Source organism: Rutilus rutilus (assembly GCF_951802725.1).
Source record: "Rutilus rutilus genome assembly, chromosome: 15".
Classification (NCBI taxonomy): domain Eukaryota; kingdom Metazoa; phylum Chordata; class Actinopteri; order Cypriniformes; family Leuciscidae; genus Rutilus; species Rutilus rutilus.
This window is the reverse complement of record NC_140220.1, coordinates 9697348-9714823: the sequence shown is the minus strand read 5'-3', so window position 1 is coordinate 9714823 and position 17476 is coordinate 9697348. Positions and strand designations below refer to the sequence as shown.

General features: G+C 36.5%; 3 protein-coding genes across 6 annotated transcripts in view; 2 read left to right on the top strand and 1 right to left on the bottom strand.

Annotated features, from left to right (window-relative positions):
* Positions 1-6004, top strand: part of coq8aa (coenzyme Q8A-a) — a 31107-nt gene extending 25103 nt beyond the window's left edge. Inside the window, exons 10-15 of the mRNA XM_084433213.1 lie at positions 338-431; positions 2637-2778; positions 4046-4153; positions 4545-4610; positions 4699-4785; positions 4872-6004. Coding sequence (XP_084289339.1) covers positions 338-431; positions 2637-2778; positions 4046-4153; positions 4545-4610; positions 4699-4785; positions 4872-5165 — 791 coding nt within the window. The 3' untranslated portion in view covers positions 5166-6004. The remainder of the gene's footprint in view (positions 1-337; positions 432-2636; positions 2779-4045; positions 4154-4544; positions 4611-4698; positions 4786-4871) is intronic.
* LOC311305468 (uncharacterized protein) lies at positions 6001-10162 on the bottom strand. The gene is made up of 7 exons (XM_084433214.1): positions 9906-10162; positions 9692-9749; positions 9433-9557; positions 8774-8843; positions 8434-8667; positions 6509-6691; positions 6001-6315 (listed from the first exon to the last, which is right to left on the bottom strand). Exons 1-7 carry the CDS (start codon positions 9969-9971, stop codon positions 6110-6112), a joined length of 942 nt encoding a protein of 313 aa, XP_084289340.1. The 5' UTR covers positions 9972-10162; the 3' UTR covers positions 6001-6109.
* A 46-nt stretch (positions 10163-10208) lies between these two features.
* On the top strand, positions 10209-17091 carry znf512 (zinc finger protein 512). 4 transcript variants are annotated; one of them, XM_084433210.1, is made up of 16 exons: positions 10209-10255; positions 10766-10854; positions 11735-11790; positions 11931-11980; positions 12108-12292; positions 12786-12866; positions 12946-13059; positions 13136-13260; positions 13341-13427; positions 13512-13610; positions 14571-14738; positions 14856-15050; positions 15141-15242; positions 15422-15484; positions 16283-16381; positions 16534-17091. In XM_084433210.1, the coding sequence occupies exons 2-16, from the start codon at positions 10767-10769 to the stop codon at positions 16945-16947; spliced, it is 1926 nt and encodes a 641-aa protein (XP_084289336.1). In that variant the 5' UTR covers positions 10209-10255; position 10766; the 3' UTR covers positions 16948-17091. The 4 variants fall into 4 exon arrangements, with proteins under 4 accessions (XP_084289336.1, XP_084289338.1, XP_084289337.1 ...); XM_084433212.1 differs by lacking the exon at positions 10209-10255 and adding an exon at positions 10353-10491; XM_084433211.1 differs by lacking the exon at positions 10209-10255 and adding an exon at positions 10398-10530.
* The last annotated feature ends 385 nt before the right edge of the window (positions 17092-17476 follow it).

Genomic DNA, 17476 nt, shown 5'->3' with positions numbered 1-17476 from the left:
GCATAATGAATTGAACTGGACAAGACCATTAGCATCTCTCTCAAAAAAATGAACAAAGAGTTTCGATATTTTTCCTATTTAAAACTTGACTCTTCTGTAGTTACATTGTGTACTAAGACCGACGGAAAATGAAAAGTTGCGATTTTCTAGGCTGATATGGCTAGGAACTATACTCTCATTCCTGCGTAATAATCAAGAAACTGCTGCCGTACCATGGGTGAAGCAGGCGTAATGATAATTCAACCTTTAGAAAGTTCAACCTTGGTGAATCACATAATCTTTTCTAAATACAAACTAACCTGCTGACTCATCTCTGACTGTGTCTCTGAACATGCAGGTCTGTTTCCGGAGCATTTGATAGAAGTGATGCGACGTGAGCTGGCGCTGGAGTGCGATTACGTAAGGGAAGCCCAGTGTGCTCGTAAATTCAAGTGAGTAGATAAAAACAAGCAGGATATGTTTTTCTCACTGCAAATTCAGAGCATCCCGTCATTGTATTCGTCAATCTACCCCTTTATAAAATCACGGGCGGTCCGAGGGCTGACAGACGGCCTGCTGGCTCTTACGGGACATTTCAGGCTTCTATGTAACTGATATTTGAGCTAAATCTATCCTGTGCCATAACACCCTTTGAAAGAAAGGATTACGCACAGAAATAACACTTCAACAACTGCTCAGAATGATTTTGCGCTTCTGTATCCTCATATAACAGCTTCGCTGGAGCGTTGTGCCCTCAACGCCCAGCTTAAAATAACCACTTGTCATTTTCAGCCTAGCTTATAGGCTAGGGTTTAATTTTGATTTAAATTTAAGGAACAGTTTGCACACTGACCTATTTTAAACATAGCACAAATGTAAATAATAACTATTGACAACAAGCCCGTACCCTGCGTCCTGTCCTCTACTGGGGACCCTGACTTCGCAGGAGATATATAGTTACGTACGCTTTCAGGATGGCATGTGTGTCTTTTCGCTTTGAGCAAATCAATGAGAGTATCAGTGTTCAGTGGATTAGCTCAGTTTAAAATAAGTTCACGTTTGCTTCCTTGAAGTATTGACGTAGCGTAAACAAACATTGCACACACAGCCTTACATCCAGAAGAGCTGAGGAAATAACACGTTCTTCTAGAATATCTTCTCTTTGTCAGGTAGTCTGATTGATTTTATTGAATTGGTTCATTTCGACAATTGACCTTTTCACCTCTGTTGTCACTGTTGCTAATTTTACAGAATATATATTTATCTTATATTTGAATAATTTCTTTTGAATTGCGTTTAAATCTACCCAACTAAACCATCCTCCTTAGTTTTGCATTAGAAAAGAGCTAAGCTTGTGGTCAGTATGTTTTTAGGTAAGTAAAGCTTTATCAAAACAGTGTTTACAATGTAGCTTTACAGAAAACATGAATGTATTAGAGTAATATATATACTGTAAAAATAACTGGAGTTAGTTGAACCAGTTCGATACACTGATTCAGTTGAGTCATCACTCAGTAGTGTTTACACAGCAAATTTCACTTTCTTATTTAATATTTTTGTATTGTTTCTAGTGCAAATTTCAAGATACATTTACTAGACATGCAGAATGGCATCAATTTGTTTTGTGGTTTATGCTTAATACAAAAAAAAAATATGCCAATAGAGTAAGAAAAATAAACTTTTCTCCCCTTTGAATTTAAATTTATTTTTTAGGATAAGAAAACTTTATATGTCATTTTTGCATCTCAAGTAAATATACTATCTATTTAAGAAATGTTCTGGAAAACAATTAGGAAGAAAATAATTTTTTGAAGTGAATAAGTGTCAATGTGGCAGCATTTTTTATGCATGTATTCATTTACTGCCTTTTGATTCAGATGCATGTTTTCAAAGAATCTGTTGTCAAATTTTACACAACAGTTTATTTGCAAGCTAAATCTGATACTTGTATATTGCCTTGTTAAATAGCCTCAGTATCTACCTTATTTTTCAACACTGAAGTAAGGTGTTTTCTGTGAATGTGTGAAACTTTTTTATTAACCACTATAGGGAAATAACGAGAAGAATATAGCAAAGTGCAGTAAAATTTTAAAATTTAAAAAAAAAATTAAAATTCGAAAATTTGCGCTACAAACCAGCATGTTATCATTAAGACAATGCATTAAATAATATGGTAAAAAAATACCATTTTGCATCAAGCAGCATAACAAGCTGTTTTGTTCAAAATAAAAATAACTGGAAGCGAATGACACCGGAAGCCAGACACATTAAAATTACAAATGTCTGCGCCAACTCTTACCTGAAAAATAAGGTGGATAGTTAGTAAAGCTACATCTAACATCACCTTTTAGTGTAGCTAGATACGTTTTCAAATTGCTAGCTTGACTATAACCTAGTGCTGCTATAAACTCGAATTCAAAGCTGACGTACCCCTCATTGCTTAGCAAGCTGTAATTTCAAGCTGTCATACCAAATTTTAGGCTCCATCCGGGAATTCGTCACACCCAGAGAATAGCATCACGGCTTTCCCCACATCCCTCAGACGTGTGCGTGTGTTCATCAGCACGTCCTGTCTGTGGTGCACGTGCGGGATGGCATGCTTTTACGGGATTGCTTGCTTGTGCTCAGTGACTCAGAAGCTTTGTGGTTTTTGGCAGGGAACTACTGAAAGATCACCCCTTCTTCTACGTGCCAGAGGTAATCGACGAATTCAGCGGCCAGCACGTTCTCACCACCGAACTGGTGCCTGGGTTCCCCTTGGATCAGGCTGACGCACTGTCACAAGAGCTGAAAAATGAGGTATTCACTGGTGCTGTTAAACCAGTAACCCTGTAAAGACTGAAGTATGAACTAATAGCCAGAAAATCAAGTTTTAAAAAAAAGGAAGTTTATTGAACCATGAGACATAATATTCATTTTTAAATATGTTTAAAAAAAAACGGTTTTCATATGTGTTTTTTTTGTGTGTTGAGTATCATAATTGATACATCAGGCTTTTATGGCTCATATAGTATGATATAGGAGAATATGGAGCTCAAACTCGAGGAGGAAAAACACCCAAGGTTTAATCATAGGCCTAAACTGAGCAAAATACACAATTAAGTGCATTTGCTGATATGTATATGGCTAGAATGTAAGATGAAACTCTGATAGCTTGTAATGTAAATCAATGAGATCTTTATAACAGTATACCAGACTACATGCATATATATATATCAGTTGTCACTATAGCTCCCGATAATGTGTCTTAGTAAGATGATATTTAAATGGTTAATTTTATGATCAAAGCTCTGTAGTTTTTATTGTGGGGGCAAAACAAATAAATGCCTGATGTATCATATTGGATACATTTGAAAATGATTTTTCCTAAAACGTTTGTATGGATAATCCAGTAAACCTAAGTTGCTTCAGTCCAGTAAGCGTTATTTTATAATATAAAAAATATTATAAATATTACTAACAATATTGGATTATGAATTGGCTGCTACCCTATTGGGCTGGAAAACATATTTCCAGTTTACTTTCTAGTACTTTAATTTCAGTAACTTGCATATATCATACTGTTTAGCAAGTTATATAAGTAAAGGCACATTCAAATTTGTTGTGGTATCAGGCCACATTATATGCTTTGAAGTGTGAGTCACGTGGTCTCAAACTGCCCAGTATGGAAGCCAGAGGGCTTCCTGGAGCATGATCACCACCTGCTGGTGGAAGGATTTATTTTGCATTAGTAGGGCAAAGTTGAAATAAGGCCGTGTCCATACCAAAAAGGTTAACGAATGAAGTTTAAAATAAATAAAATGTGTTGACCAAATGCTGTACACTGACTGAAATAAATGAAGACAATAAATCTGATTGAATTTTTTAAACAGACAATTTAAGTATGATTTAAGCCTGCATCAGTCATGTAGTTTGTAAACAGTGGGTTCAAAAGCCGTTTTTTGTTTTGAGTTAGAACTGATCTATTACTTTATATTAAGTGCTACATATGCTTTAAAGCATAAATACTGTGAATTTATAGCAGTCCAGTGAATGTGTCGTAACCACACTTTTTATTGATGCTCAGATCTGCGAGAATATCCTGACCCTGTGTCTGAGGGAGCTCTTTGAGTTCAGATACATGCAGACGGATCCCAACTGGTCCAATTTCTTTTATGATCCACAAACTCACAGGGTAAGTAAGAGTGTCATGATCATTCATTGATCATTGATTCTTGATATATATTCAGTGTCACATGATCCTTCAGAAATCATTCTAATATGCTGATTTGGTTCTTAAGAAACATTAATTATTATCAGTGGTGAAAAGAGTTTCTTATTATTTTTGTGGAAACAGTGATGCATTTTTTTCAGGACTCTGATGTATAGAAAGTTCAAAAGAACATCATTTATTTTAAATAAATAAATAAAATGATGAATTTGTAAGGCTTTACTGTCACTTTTAATGCATTCTTATTAATATATATTAATAATTAGATTATTAGCATACGATTTATTATTTCAATTGAACATTCTGTACAGTAAATCAAAAGTATCAGTTGTTTTGACTTTTCTTCAATCCACAGGTTGCTTTGCTGGACTTTGGTGCAACGAGGGGGTTTGATGAGAGTTTCACTGATCTTTATATCGAGGTAAACGTACAGTTTAAAAGGTAAAGTAAACGAATGTATGATGAATATTTCCTTTCTTAAACTTGCTGTATCTTGTTCTTTAAAACAGATCATCAAGGCTGCGTCAGAGGGTGATAGAGAAGGAGTGCTGAAGCAGTCCATAGAAATGAAGTTCTTGACTGGTTATGAGACTAAGGTAGGAAAATACCACCCTGATATTTTGTGTTCGGGGCTGCTACATACGACAGTCATGCGTTTACTCAACCTCTTCTCCTCATCCAGGCCATGGTGAACGCCCACGTGGATGCGGTGATGATCCTGGGCGAGGCTTTTGCCTCTGTGGAGCCCTTCGACTTCGGTGCGCAGAGCACCACGGAGCGCATCCACAACCTCATCCCTGTCATGCTGAAACAGCGGCTCATCCCTCCACCAGAAGAAACCTACTCCCTGCATCGCAAAATGGGCGGCTCCTTCCTCATCTGCTCCCGCCTGAATGCTAAGCTCAGCTGCAAGGACATGTTCAACAAGGCCTACAACAATTACTGGAGCAATAAGAAGAAAGGACCAAGCCAGTGACAGGGCTTTTCAAACAAAAGACACTTGAAAAAGCACATTGCTCTGGCCAATCACTCGAATGTAAACGAATGGCACTTTTGTCTCTACTGACCCAACCATACCATCATACATGTTTGTTTTTGGCTTTTGTTTTTCCCTCTGAGTGTGTTATGGGAAATGATATCCATGATTATCCATGGTCGTGTGGTGCAAAGACGGATGTATCTATGTGCCTACGGAAATTCCAATAACCTGGAAAGCTGGTTACTCATCAAGTATGGCGATTGGCTGTAGAACATTTCATAATCATGCCAACAGTTTTTTCCGGGTTGCTGGACTACTTTTGTGAGGACCGTCTCCCTAAATCAGTATGTTAACTCAGATGCATATATTGTTTGAGAAAGCATTACAGTGGTTATTTTTCTCTTTTTTTCGGTTTGTGATTTGTGAATGATGCGCACAATATAGGCCAAAGTATGATAAAGAGAAGTTCGTGGAGGAAAAGATCCGAAATCAGCGCAGGTTTTGATGCACCTGCTACAGTTACGTATGTGTTATCTATGTAGGTTGGATACAAGCTTGCTTGTTTTAGCCTGTAAAAACACGCAACTTCTCATAATGCATTTTAAAAAGCCAGGTTATTAATCATGATGGCATGAGGTATCACTTATCTGATGTGTGAGATGTACATGAATTTAAATGTGCCTATTAGAAGGTGAGAACTAGAAGAAAGCATTTTGGTATGATATCACAGCATTGGTGGAAAAGGCTTTTTTCTAATCTTCCTGCTATTGGCGTTCTTACTAAAATTGTGTTGAAATTGTCTGAATATATAAAAAAAAATTGAATCAACAAACCAGTCCTAAATGTTTATTAGCAGACTTGTTGTTTTTGTCCATTCATATGACCACATAACAGACAGGCATTGAATCATCATTTTAAGAGTTTTTTCGAGGCGGCACCTTTTACATGTACTGGTTTAAGACAGACTGAAGTTTGACCAATGCAAGTTCATTTGCTGAACATTTCAGAAGACCACGTTGTGAGTCATGGAAGAGCATGTTAACATGTTCCACAATGTTCACTTGAGTAGATGCTATATTACAGCTGGGACACACATGGTTAGGGTTGAAGGTATGGTACATTATCACCAGGACTGCTGGTTTATCAGCTGTGAAGGTAAACAAAATGAGAACGACTTAACAGAATGATATTAGCGTGGAACAGACTAGTTCCCTAACCATCAATTAAAACAGTGCTTTCTAGGACGACTGTATTGTACATTATACATGTTTCTGTATATACTGACATTAAACTTGTCGTAAATTGGCTACATTCCTCTCAAAAACGTAATGAATAATTACCTGGAATTTTCCTCAATGCATCTTCAATGTCAGTTCCAGCTCGTGATGCTACGGGACAGAAGACCAGTATCAACTGACAGTCCGATATTTCACTCACAGTAACTCCCTTGAGCAGTGCAACAATTTCCCTGTCAACTCCCAAGGTTTGGCCACAGAGAAGTGGATGCACTTTGACTTGAAGCTCTGCAAAATAGAAAGAAATATAATAGGGTGGGAATGAAAAGTGGGACCCAGAAGGTCATTTTAACCTAGATTTTATTTTAGTATTTTGATATACAGTGGGTACGAAAAGTATTCAGACCCCCTTACGTTTTTCACTCTTTGTTATATTGCAGCCATTTGCTAAAATCATTTAAGTTCTTTTTTTTTTCTCATTATTGTACACACAGCACCCCACATTGACAGAAACACACAGAACTGTTGACATTTTTGCACATTTATTAAAAAAGAAAAACTGAAATATCACATGGTCCTAAGTATTCAGACCCTTTGCTGTGACACTACATATATAACTCAGGTGCAGAATTGTGGCAAGGCACAGATCTGGCCAAGGTTACAAAAAAAAATTCTGCTGCACTTAAGGTTCCTAAGAGCACAGTGGGGATATATAATTTGATTTTATATCAATAAATTCCACTAGAAACAAACCTTGTTGTATTATTTTAATTTAATACTGTGAAGCTGCTTTGATACAATCTGTATTGTGAAAAGCGCTATATAAATATACTTGACTTGACTTGACAGTGGCTTCCATAATCCTTAAATGGAAGACGTTTGGGACGACCAGAACCCTTCCTAGAGCTGGCCGTCCGGCCAAACTGAGCTATCAGGGGAGAAGAGCCTTGGTGAGAGGTAAAGAAGAACCCAAAGATCACTGTGGCTGAGCTCCAGAGATGCAGTCGGGAGATGGGAGAAAGTTGTAGTAAGTCAACCATCACTGCAGCCATCCACCAGTCGGGGCTTTATGGCAGAGTGGCCCGACGGAAGCCTCTCCTCAGTGTAAGACTCATGAAAGCACACCTGAAGGACTCCAAGATGGTGATAAATAAGATTCTCTGGTCTGATGAGACCAAGATAGAACTTTTTGGCCTTAATTCTAAGCGGTATGTGTGGAGAAAACCAGACACTGCTCATCACCTGTCCAATACAGTCTCAACAGTGAAGCATGGTGGTGGCAGCATCATGCTGTGGGGGTGTTTTTCAACTGCAGGGATAGGACGACTGGTTGCAATCGAGGGAAAGATGAATGCGGCCAAGTACAGGGATATCCTGGACGAAAACCTTCTCCAGAGTGCTCTGGACCTCAGACTGGGCCGAAGGTTCACCTTCCAACAAGACAATGACCCTAAGCACACAGCTAAAATAACGAAGGAGTGGCTTTACAACAACTCCGTGACTGTTCTTGAATGGCCCAGCCAGAGCCCTGATATAAACCCAATTGAGCATCTCTGGAGAGACCTGAAAATGGCTGTCCACCAACGTTTACCATCCAACCTGACAGAACTGGAGAGGATCTGCAAGGAGGAATGGCAGAGGATACCCAAATCCAGGTGTGAAAAACTTTCTCAAAAAGACTCATGGCTGTATTAGATCAAAAGGGTGCTTCTACTAAATACTGAGCCAAAGGGTCTGAAAACTTAGGACCATGTGATATTTCAGTTTTTCTTTTTAAATAAATGTGCAAAAATGTCAACAATTCTGTGTTTTATCTGTCAATATGGGGTGCTGTGTGTACAATTAGGAAAAAAAATGAACTTAAATGATTTTAGCAAATGGCTGCAATATAACAAAGAGTGGAAAATTTAAGGGGGTCTGAATACTTTCCGTACCCACTGTATGTAAAACTAAATGTAAATGTCATGATGTACAATATATTGAATTATTAACTGAAATATAAAAGGTTCTGAATTGTAACTGTTACTCACGAAAAGGAGTCTTTATGGTTGGAGATTTTAAATCTGTTTGGGATGAGCTTGGAAATTTTCTACTGCTTGAAGTTCCTTGTGTATCCCAGTGCTCTTTTCTAGCTGATGCCTCAGTGAGACTGTTCAAGACCTCAATGTATGGTTTCAGAGATGCCTGTGTTGCTTTGAGCTGCTCCTCCATTTCTCTAAAAGCTCGAAGAGACTCCTTCAAAACATCCTGAACAGCAGCATCATCTGGGACAAAGTTGGAAGACCACTATTAAACATCCCTTTTACTAAAAAAAAGTCCCTTGATTCTCTGCTACAACTTAAAAAATTGTGGGGGTTATAAGTTACTCACTGCTGTTGGTTTTGTCCATTAAATGCTTCAGTGCTCCGGCAAATGTTTCTGGGCCAGATCGAAATGAATCCTTTTAGGAATCAAAAAAATAATAATAATCAATAATCACATATACTTGCTGGTAACCAGACAGTGGACAGTAGCCACTGACTTCCATATTAGAGAAAAAAGATACTATGGAAGTCAATGGCCACTGTCAACTGTCTGGTTATCAACATTCTTCAAAATATCTTCTTTGTGTTCAACAGAAGAAAGAAACTTGTACAGGTTTGGGATAACATGATAGTAAGTAAATGATGACAATTTTCATTTTGGGGTGGACTATCCCTTTAAGTATATTAATTTGGATGCCTTCTGGTTGTCAAACAATGGTGGAACATGTTCCTATTTAATGTAATGAACTGCACCTGTGTGAACTTCAGTTTAGAGCAAGTGGCCTCAAACATTCATCCAAAATAGGCTTTGGTACTGGTTGGTTAGAAGTCGTTTCAAAAAAGTTTGTTCTGAGGAAAGGTCTAGCATCATTTTGTTTGCATATGTCTTTAAGCTTGAATTAGTGTTATCTAATACCATAACATTCCTACACTTTTAGGAGTGTGTGAATATTTTTGGGGGCCACTTAAGTTAAATTCCACCAGCTTCTTGACCGCAGCCATTACCTTCACTGTGTCTGTGATGAGCACCATAATGGTCCTTCGGAGCTGAAAGTTCCTGATACCTGGAAAAAGCTCATTCAGATCCTCTCTTGTCAAAGTAAGAACTTGAACATCATCAATGTTTGCATCTAGAAACAGGTGGAAATAATGTAGCATGTCACACTGCAGGAGCTTTGGTTTAATACATACATTTTTACATTTGTCATGGGGGTGTGATCAAATAAATGTCATTAGAAACATTATTATCAGGTGAGACACATACCATCTAGGACAGTAGACCCAGATATTTTCTTGATTTGTTCTCGGAGAGCTCTGCCATTCTTAAACATACGACAATAAAGATTATAGTTATTAACCCTGAAACAAGCACACTTTTATTTACACTTCTTTGCTAGCACCTTTGGAGCAACAATAGCGTATTTTGGATTATTAGTTAGTCCATGACAGATTTTAAATGTTTGTTTATTGTAACCTACCTTTTCTTTGGTGGACCCCCGTGGGTTTGAGACCCACGAAAACCAAGAAGACCCTGAGCTGCTCATTTCTGCTGTACTGAAACCGAAAGTTGATGTTGATAAGACTAAATTGCATAAATTAAGTATGCAGACTGACTCCGGTTCAGTGAAGGCGTAGTAACCGTAGCAAAGTTTAACAACACAGGCGTGTCAAAATCTGATCTGGGACCTGTAGTCTCAGAGATAGCCTAGGTTGTTCTGAAGGAAGATCCGCCCCTTTTGGTGTGTGGGTGGGATGGCGCGTTCTCATTGGCTGGTGAGAAAAGGAGGCGTGTCGTGCATGAAGTGATCTCGCCGAGAGGACGTTGTCGGTATGCTATAGCTACTCTTGGTTGTTTTGTGAACATTGAGTGTTGGATATGCCCCTTCAAATTGAAAGTTTATTGTATTTCGATGTCATATGAATTGTTTGACGGTCGGGTGCATCCGTGTAGGGCTTATTTGACGTAGTGCCGTCATGCGTCCTTTTTTGGCTGGAAATATTGGTGGGCAGTGAATGTGATGGTGGCAGTGATCTTGAAGACTACAGTTATGCTCTGCAATAAAGGTGCATAGGGAGCTTTCAGCTTCTTTGTGCAAATACAGGGTTAGTCCATGCATGAAAATGTGTTTTATTCTCAGATACTTAGTACAACCAGTCTCTGCTTGCCTGTTTGGGGGACATTGAATTAATGAAATTATGAAATTCCACATAGGAGCTTACCTATATGTGACTGTTACTTATTTGTTTTTGAGGATGATAGTAAAAATGTAATATAGAGAGTTAGTAGTAGATCCCTATCCATGCCTCTTTGTATCTACCCATGGTTTGTGTGTAATAGGATGGATCAGACCCAGGGTAACATGTCTGCCATATGTGTACCCAGCAAGAGGAAAATGCCAAGATCAAAACTAAACCCCCAAAAATCAGGTAATTCTTCATTGGTCTGAGATTTATTAAACACTAAACTTTGTAAACCCTTATTCTGAAGTGATGGCATTCCCAGATCATAATTCCGTGATTGTGAAGTCTATTCTGATTAGATAAATATACATATATATATATATATATATATATATATATATATGCATTTGGCAGGCACTTTTATTCAAAGTGACTTACATTGCATTTAAAGTACAAATTTTAATCAGTTCTTGCGTTCCCTGGGAATCGAACCCATGACCTTGGCGTTGCTAGCAGCACCACCATGCTCTGAGGTCTGAGCTACAGGAAATAAATACATTTACATTATAGGGCTGGTGATCTATAATTTTTTTATCTGTAAAGACAATCAATTACAGTTACATCATTTCGAAAGTTTATTTGTTCTTAATTTATTATAAATCGATTCAGTCAGTGTTGGGTGTAATTCATCTATAAGTAATTGAAAAAGTAAAATAAGGGATTGCTATAAATTTCTCTGTAATTTAATGACAGTTACTTCTGATGTAATTGCATTAAATACTATATAGACTATAGAACAATTCTCTATCAAATAATAGTGGATCTAACATCAAAATGCAACGTCTAATGTTAAAATGTATGTTTGTAATGTAACCTTCAGTTCAAAAATAATTGTAACAATTTTATATTATTTATTTGAAAGAATTAAAAGTATTGTTCAACTGGTCGAGGTAGATATGGGATTTAGAAAGTAAAGAGTAATGCAATACTTTTTAGAGAGAGTAAAAAGTACAGTAATCTAATTTCACTGTTAAAGATGTAATTTGTTGCTACTAATTAATTACGTTTTTAGAGTAGCTTACGCGACACTGAATCGATTCAACACAGTTGATTGTGCCTTCAACAGATGTCATAAAGGATCTGGGAAAAGAGGCTGAAGGTAGTGGAATGAAACCATCCAAAGTAAGACCAAGCATCCTCACCTTGAAAAAAGAAAATCATAATCACAAACATTCATAGCATGTTTATAACAGTCATGACATTAGGTAATTATTCAAATGAAACATGAGACCATCAGAACTAATTGTATTATTGCATTTCAGAATGAAGGGACAAGCTCTCAGAAAATAAAGAGAACTTACTCCAGAAAAAAGTGAGTTTCGTGTGTTCACTTGTGTTCATGCATGACATTAGAAGTAAATTTCCTGCTTTGCAGTAGTAAATTTCAAGCATAATCTACATAATGGTTTAATAATGGTGTCAAAACTTCATGTCCTAAGGTATCATGATCTCCAGCCTGTGATTATGAGACCTACAGAGGATTCAAGCCATGGGTCATCGTCCAGTTCAGTTATCGCATCCAGTCTGATCAATGGTTTGGAAAGCCAACATATGCACACTGACCACACCAGCAGAATGATGGGGGAAATTGATGGATCCAGTTCAGATACTTTAATAGAAACAGGTTAGTACAGACTTTCAGATATTTAAAGGGTTATTCACAAAAAAATTATCATCATTAACTCACTTTCATGTCATTCCAAACCTGTAAGACTTTCATTCATCTTCGGAACACAAATGAAGATATTTTTAATGAAATCTGAGCCAGTTCTGTACTGTGAATAAAAGCCTAAATTAAATATGTTCATCATATAAAGTGATCGAGTCTCTTCAGAAAATGTGGGCTTAACCGCACAATTCATATGGATTAGTTGTATGATCTCTAACTTTTTGAAGTGTCAAAGTGGGTGTTGTGTAGCTGTGAATAGAGGGACAGAAGGCTCTCAGATTTCATCAAAAAGATCTTCATTTGTGTTCGAAGATGAACTAAAGTCTTACGGGTTTGGAACGACATGAGGGTGAGAAGTTAATTGGGGGAACTAAACCTTTAAGTAGAATAAATGGATATATGACGGTCTAAATAATGTCCAAGAGTACAAGTAGTATTTATTCCACAGATTTTAAATCGAAGAAGCAGAAGATGGAAGAAGCTCACCAGCCCTCCTTAAAAAAGCACATTGAGGAAGTAAAGCAAACAGGTATGAAGTTCATGTTTTTCCTCAATAATCCACATGATGAAATGTAAAAAGTGAAGACTGTATCTTTTTTCTTTAACAGTACCTGTTATAGTTCCTGTTGCTCAGTTCACTCACAAGAATCAGATAACTGACAGCACGCAGGAGCAGAAATCATCTCAGTGCACCAAGAAAGAGTCACCTGTTTATCCACCAGGTAAAGGAGGTGGTTGTTCAGGCTAAATGAAAACGACACAAACACGAATATTGAATATTGGTGCCTTTCTTCACAGGAAGTCAGGAGGAGAAATGGCAGCTGCAGATTTTGGCAAAGGGTCGAGTGACCTGCCCAAAATGCAAAAGCGTTGGAAGAAAAACAGTGGATGGGTTAAAGAAGCACCTGGAAACATGCAAACTGGTACGTGCATATATTGTTACAATGTTTATAAAAATATCATTGTTTTAGCACCTGTTTGAGCTCTGAACCTGATTTTGTAGAATCCTTTTACATGTCCACACTGTGAGAAACAACTGAAAACTTCAACTGGAATGAAGTACCACCTCATGGCGGACCACAACAACTTGGTTAGTTTTTATATATTTAGTAACATTGACAATGAAAAGGGTGATAGTGTTGATTTAAAGATTATTTTCTTGTTGGTTTTTCAGCCCATTCCAGATACTGGGAATGACCTAGTTGACCAAGCAGTGAAGGAGAAACTACGGAAAGTACTAAAGAGGATGGGCAAATTAAAATGTTCAAAAGAGGTGTGGTCATATTTTACAATTAAAATGTCTTTTCAAAAACATAATTAATTATTTAGTTCCAGTATTAAATAATTTGATAATGATACAGTGCTGCATGTAACATTTGTGGAGATTTAATTATCCGATAGATTTTTATAGTATACAAAATACTATACCTGTACAGCGACCTTGAGCTTGGGAAAGACGTTTTATAAATTAAACATTATTATTATTATTATTATTATTACCATTTAAAGTCCATCACAGGTCAGCATATTAAAAATAGAAAGGTATTAGTAATAAACAAGAAAATGAAAATAAAGTACACTGCAGTTTAAAAGTGGAGTCAGTAAGATTTTTTTTTAAATAAATGATTAAATAATTATATTTAACAAGGACACATTCAATTAATCAAAAGTGACTGTAAAGCCATTTATGATGTTACAAAAGATTTCTATTTTAAAAATAAATCTGTTCTTTTAAACTTTCTCTTCATCAAATAATTAATAATGGTAAATAAATCATGAAATTGTTTAAAAATCTTTTTTTTTTAAACATAATCATAAAAACAAATCATGGTTACCACAAAACTTTTGAGCAGCAAAACTGTTTTCAACATTGATAATAATAAGAAATGTTTCTTGAGCACCAAATTAGCATATTAGAATGATTTCTGAAGCATCATGTGACACTGAAGACTGGAGTAATGATGCTGAAAATTCAGCTTTGCAATCACAGGAAATAATACATTTCAAAATATATTAAATAGAAAAGAGTTCTTTCAATTTGTTATAATAGTGTGTTTTTGATTATAACAAGAAAATTATTACAAAAACAAAAAGTGGAAAATATAAAAAGGAAGATAATATGAGAAATAAATGATAATAATAATAATAATAATAATACAACTTTAAATAATGACTATATAGCATGTTTAGAATTACTGCTGTTGTACTGTTCTTAACTGAATGTTTTTTTTAGGGTTGCACAGGAAGTTTTACTAGTATAATGGGCTATGTGTATCATATGAAGAAATGTGGCAAAGAGGCGTCAGAACTGGAGAAACTCTTAATGAACTGTAAGCACTGTGGAAAAGCGTATCGTTCTAGAGCGGGTCTGGAGTACCACCTCAAGAACGAGCACGGTCCGGTGAGTCTTCCTACCCAATATTCACTTGAATAAATAAACATTTACCTGTGCTGACATGATTGATTCCCATTCAGGCTGTTGAAGTTTCTGCAAATAAGACACCATTATCTGTTGCAGACGGTCCAAGAAATTGAAGTAGAGGAGGTAAAGACACAGAAAGAGCCCGTCCCAGAGCGTACACCGAGCGGACGGGCCAAACGCTTGTCGGCGCAGGTGGCCGTGTTCCACCTGAGGGAGATCGCCAGTGAGGAGCTGCTGAAGGAATGGCCCAAAAGGAAAGTCCAGCGTGACCTGGTACCAGACGACAGGAAGGTGCTGCTAAACACATATGTCCTCTGACATGACTGTGAATGACGAATTGGCATTTTTATAGGCATTTATGGTATTTTTGTGTTCATGTAGCTGAAGTATTCTCGTCCAGGGTTGCCGGCCTTCAGCCAGGAGACTCTTCGGAAGTGGAAGAATGAAGTCAAACTGCATAAAAAAGTGCAGTGTCCCAACAAGGTGTGAACATCATGCATAAACTGTTATTGTTCCAGACGTTTTCACCATTATGTTAAACTTAAAGGTGCATTCATTAAAGTTTTGCATTGGTGGCATGAATGTAGCATTATGCAAAAGGAAAGATTGTTAGTGAATGATTGATTTTGCCGTACCAAATGTGATCTGTGTTGTCATTTTAGGGATGTGGCTGCTTCTATACCAGCGTATCTGGTCTAAAGGCTCATCTTGGGTTATGTACCTTGGTAAGGAATGACTTCCCTTTTGTTTTAAGACATGTACATAATGCTTACATTACAGGATATTTGGTATATTAAATGGAATAGATTCTTATACACTGCCGTTTAAAAATATGGTGTTGATAAGTGTTTTTTTAAAGGCTCACCAAGCCTGTATTTATTTGGTAAAAAAACACGGTAAAAAATTATATTCTGAAATATTATTACAACTTAAAATAACTATTTGTGTTTATTATTTTAATATATTTTAAAATGCAATTTATTCCTGTGATATAAAAGCTGAATTTTCAGCATCATTATTCAAGTCTACAGTGTCACATGATCCTTCAGAAATCATACAAATATGCTGTTTTGCTGTTCAATAAACATTTCTTATTATTATCAAAGTATCAAACAAGAATAATTGTAAGTATAATTACATAATTATCATTACATGGATACTTATATAAGTATCCATGATACTTTTTTTCTGGATTGAATATATACATTTCAAAAGAAAGAGCATTTATTTGAAACAGAAATCTTTCATAACATTATTAATGTCTTTACTGTCACTTTTGATCAATTTAATTAATCCTTTCTGAATGAAATGAAGTCTTACCAAACCCAAACTTTTGAATGTATTTTTTTAACCAGAAAATAAATCTATCTGCAGTTTAATTGAAACTAAATAACTATTGCCTTTTTATTTATTACATGAATCAATGTTTTTCTTATAATTAGTTTTCTTGTTTGATTATTTTTCTTGTTCATAATTGGATTCATTTATGAAGATATTAATTTATTAAATTTTTTTCTCTGCAGGGTGAATTTGAGACTGGGAAGTATAAATGCTTGATATGTAAGAAAGAATTCAACTCTGAAAGCGGAGTCAAGTACCACATCAATTCCATTCATTCTCAGGTAAATTGTTAATAAATTTGAAAATAAAAGGCAATAAAAACTGTAATAGTATAAGAAAAATACTAAAATAACACTGGGTAACACATAACCTTTAATTTTATGCTCCTTAATACATTTTATAACCAATATTTCACTGTTATTATTTTACACAGGACTGGTTTGTTGTTCGGTCCAAGTCTAAGAGTTCAAAGTTAGATAAACTGCATAAGACTCAGCCAAAGGAAGACTCCATGAAGCCTCCAGACCTTCCCTCACCAGATCCAGCCCTCAGTTTTCCCCAGGTATCCAGCACCTGGCAGGACAGGCAGACGTCAGCGATGCCCATGTCGAGTGGAACCGCAACCCCTGGAAGAGTGGAAATAAAGAGGAAGGAGAGGCGAAACAGACGGAAGGAGAAAGAAAGCGGACAGGAGAAAGACTGCTATGAGTTCAGCGGCAGTGACAGTCCGAGCAGCAGCAGCAGCAGCGAGAGCTCCAGCAGCGAGTCAGAGGCAGGGGACCAGTGGGCCCTCAGAAGGCCCCTCACAAAGCCTGCGTCCAGCCAGAGACCTGGAAGTCATTCATAAATCATTCCTGCTCCTCTTACAAAATGGAATTTCTCCTGGTTTTACCTCCAAAGAATAAAGAGATGCACTACCGTTCAAAGGTTTGGGGTCGGTAAGATTTTTTTTATGTTTTTGAAATGAATCGTCTCTTATGAATTTGCTCACCAAGCCTGTATTTATTTGATCAAAAATGCAGTAAAAATAATAATATCATGAAATATTATTACAATTTAAAATAACTGTTTTCTATTTAATATATTTTAAAATGTAATTTATTCCTGTGATGGCAAAGCTGAATTTTCAGCATCATTACTCCAGTCTTCAGTCACATGATCCTTCAGAAATCATTCTAATATGCTGATTTGCTGATCAAGAAACATTTCTTATTATTATCAACTTTTTTAAATTAATTTTGTGGAAAGTTTTTTTTACTATCACTTTTGATCAATTCAATGCCTCCTTGCTGAATTAAAGTATTCTTTTCTTTAAAAAAAAAAAAAATCTTATTAACTCCAACAAATGCAAACGGTAGTGTTTGTGCTTGTAGGAT

Bases quoted from the DNA above. Each gene is read 5' to 3' on its own strand.
- LOC311305468 (XM_084433214.1), bottom strand. From the start codon at position 9,971: ATGAGCAGCTCAGGGTCTTCTTGGTTTTCGTGGGTCTCAAACCCACGG. The intron at 9,750-9,905 runs GTAGGTTACAAT...CGTATGTTTAAG, and splicing joins GGGGGTCCACCAAAGAAAAG to AATGGCAGAGCTCTCCGAGA. The intron at 9,558-9,691 runs GTATGTGTCTCA...ACCTGTTTCTAG, and splicing joins TGGGTCTACTGTCCTAGATG to ATGCAAACATTGATGATGTT.
- znf512 (XM_084433209.1), top strand. From the start codon at position 10,728: ATGCCTCTTTGTATCTACCCATGGTTTGTGTGTAATAGGATGGATCAG. The intron at 11,981-12,107 runs GTGAGTTTCGTG...TCATGTCCTAAG, and splicing joins AGAACTTACTCCAGAAAAAA to GTATCATGATCTCCAGCCTG. The intron at 16,382-16,533 runs GTAAATTGTTAA...TATTTTACACAG, and splicing joins TCAATTCCATTCATTCTCAG to GACTGGTTTGTTGTTCGGTC.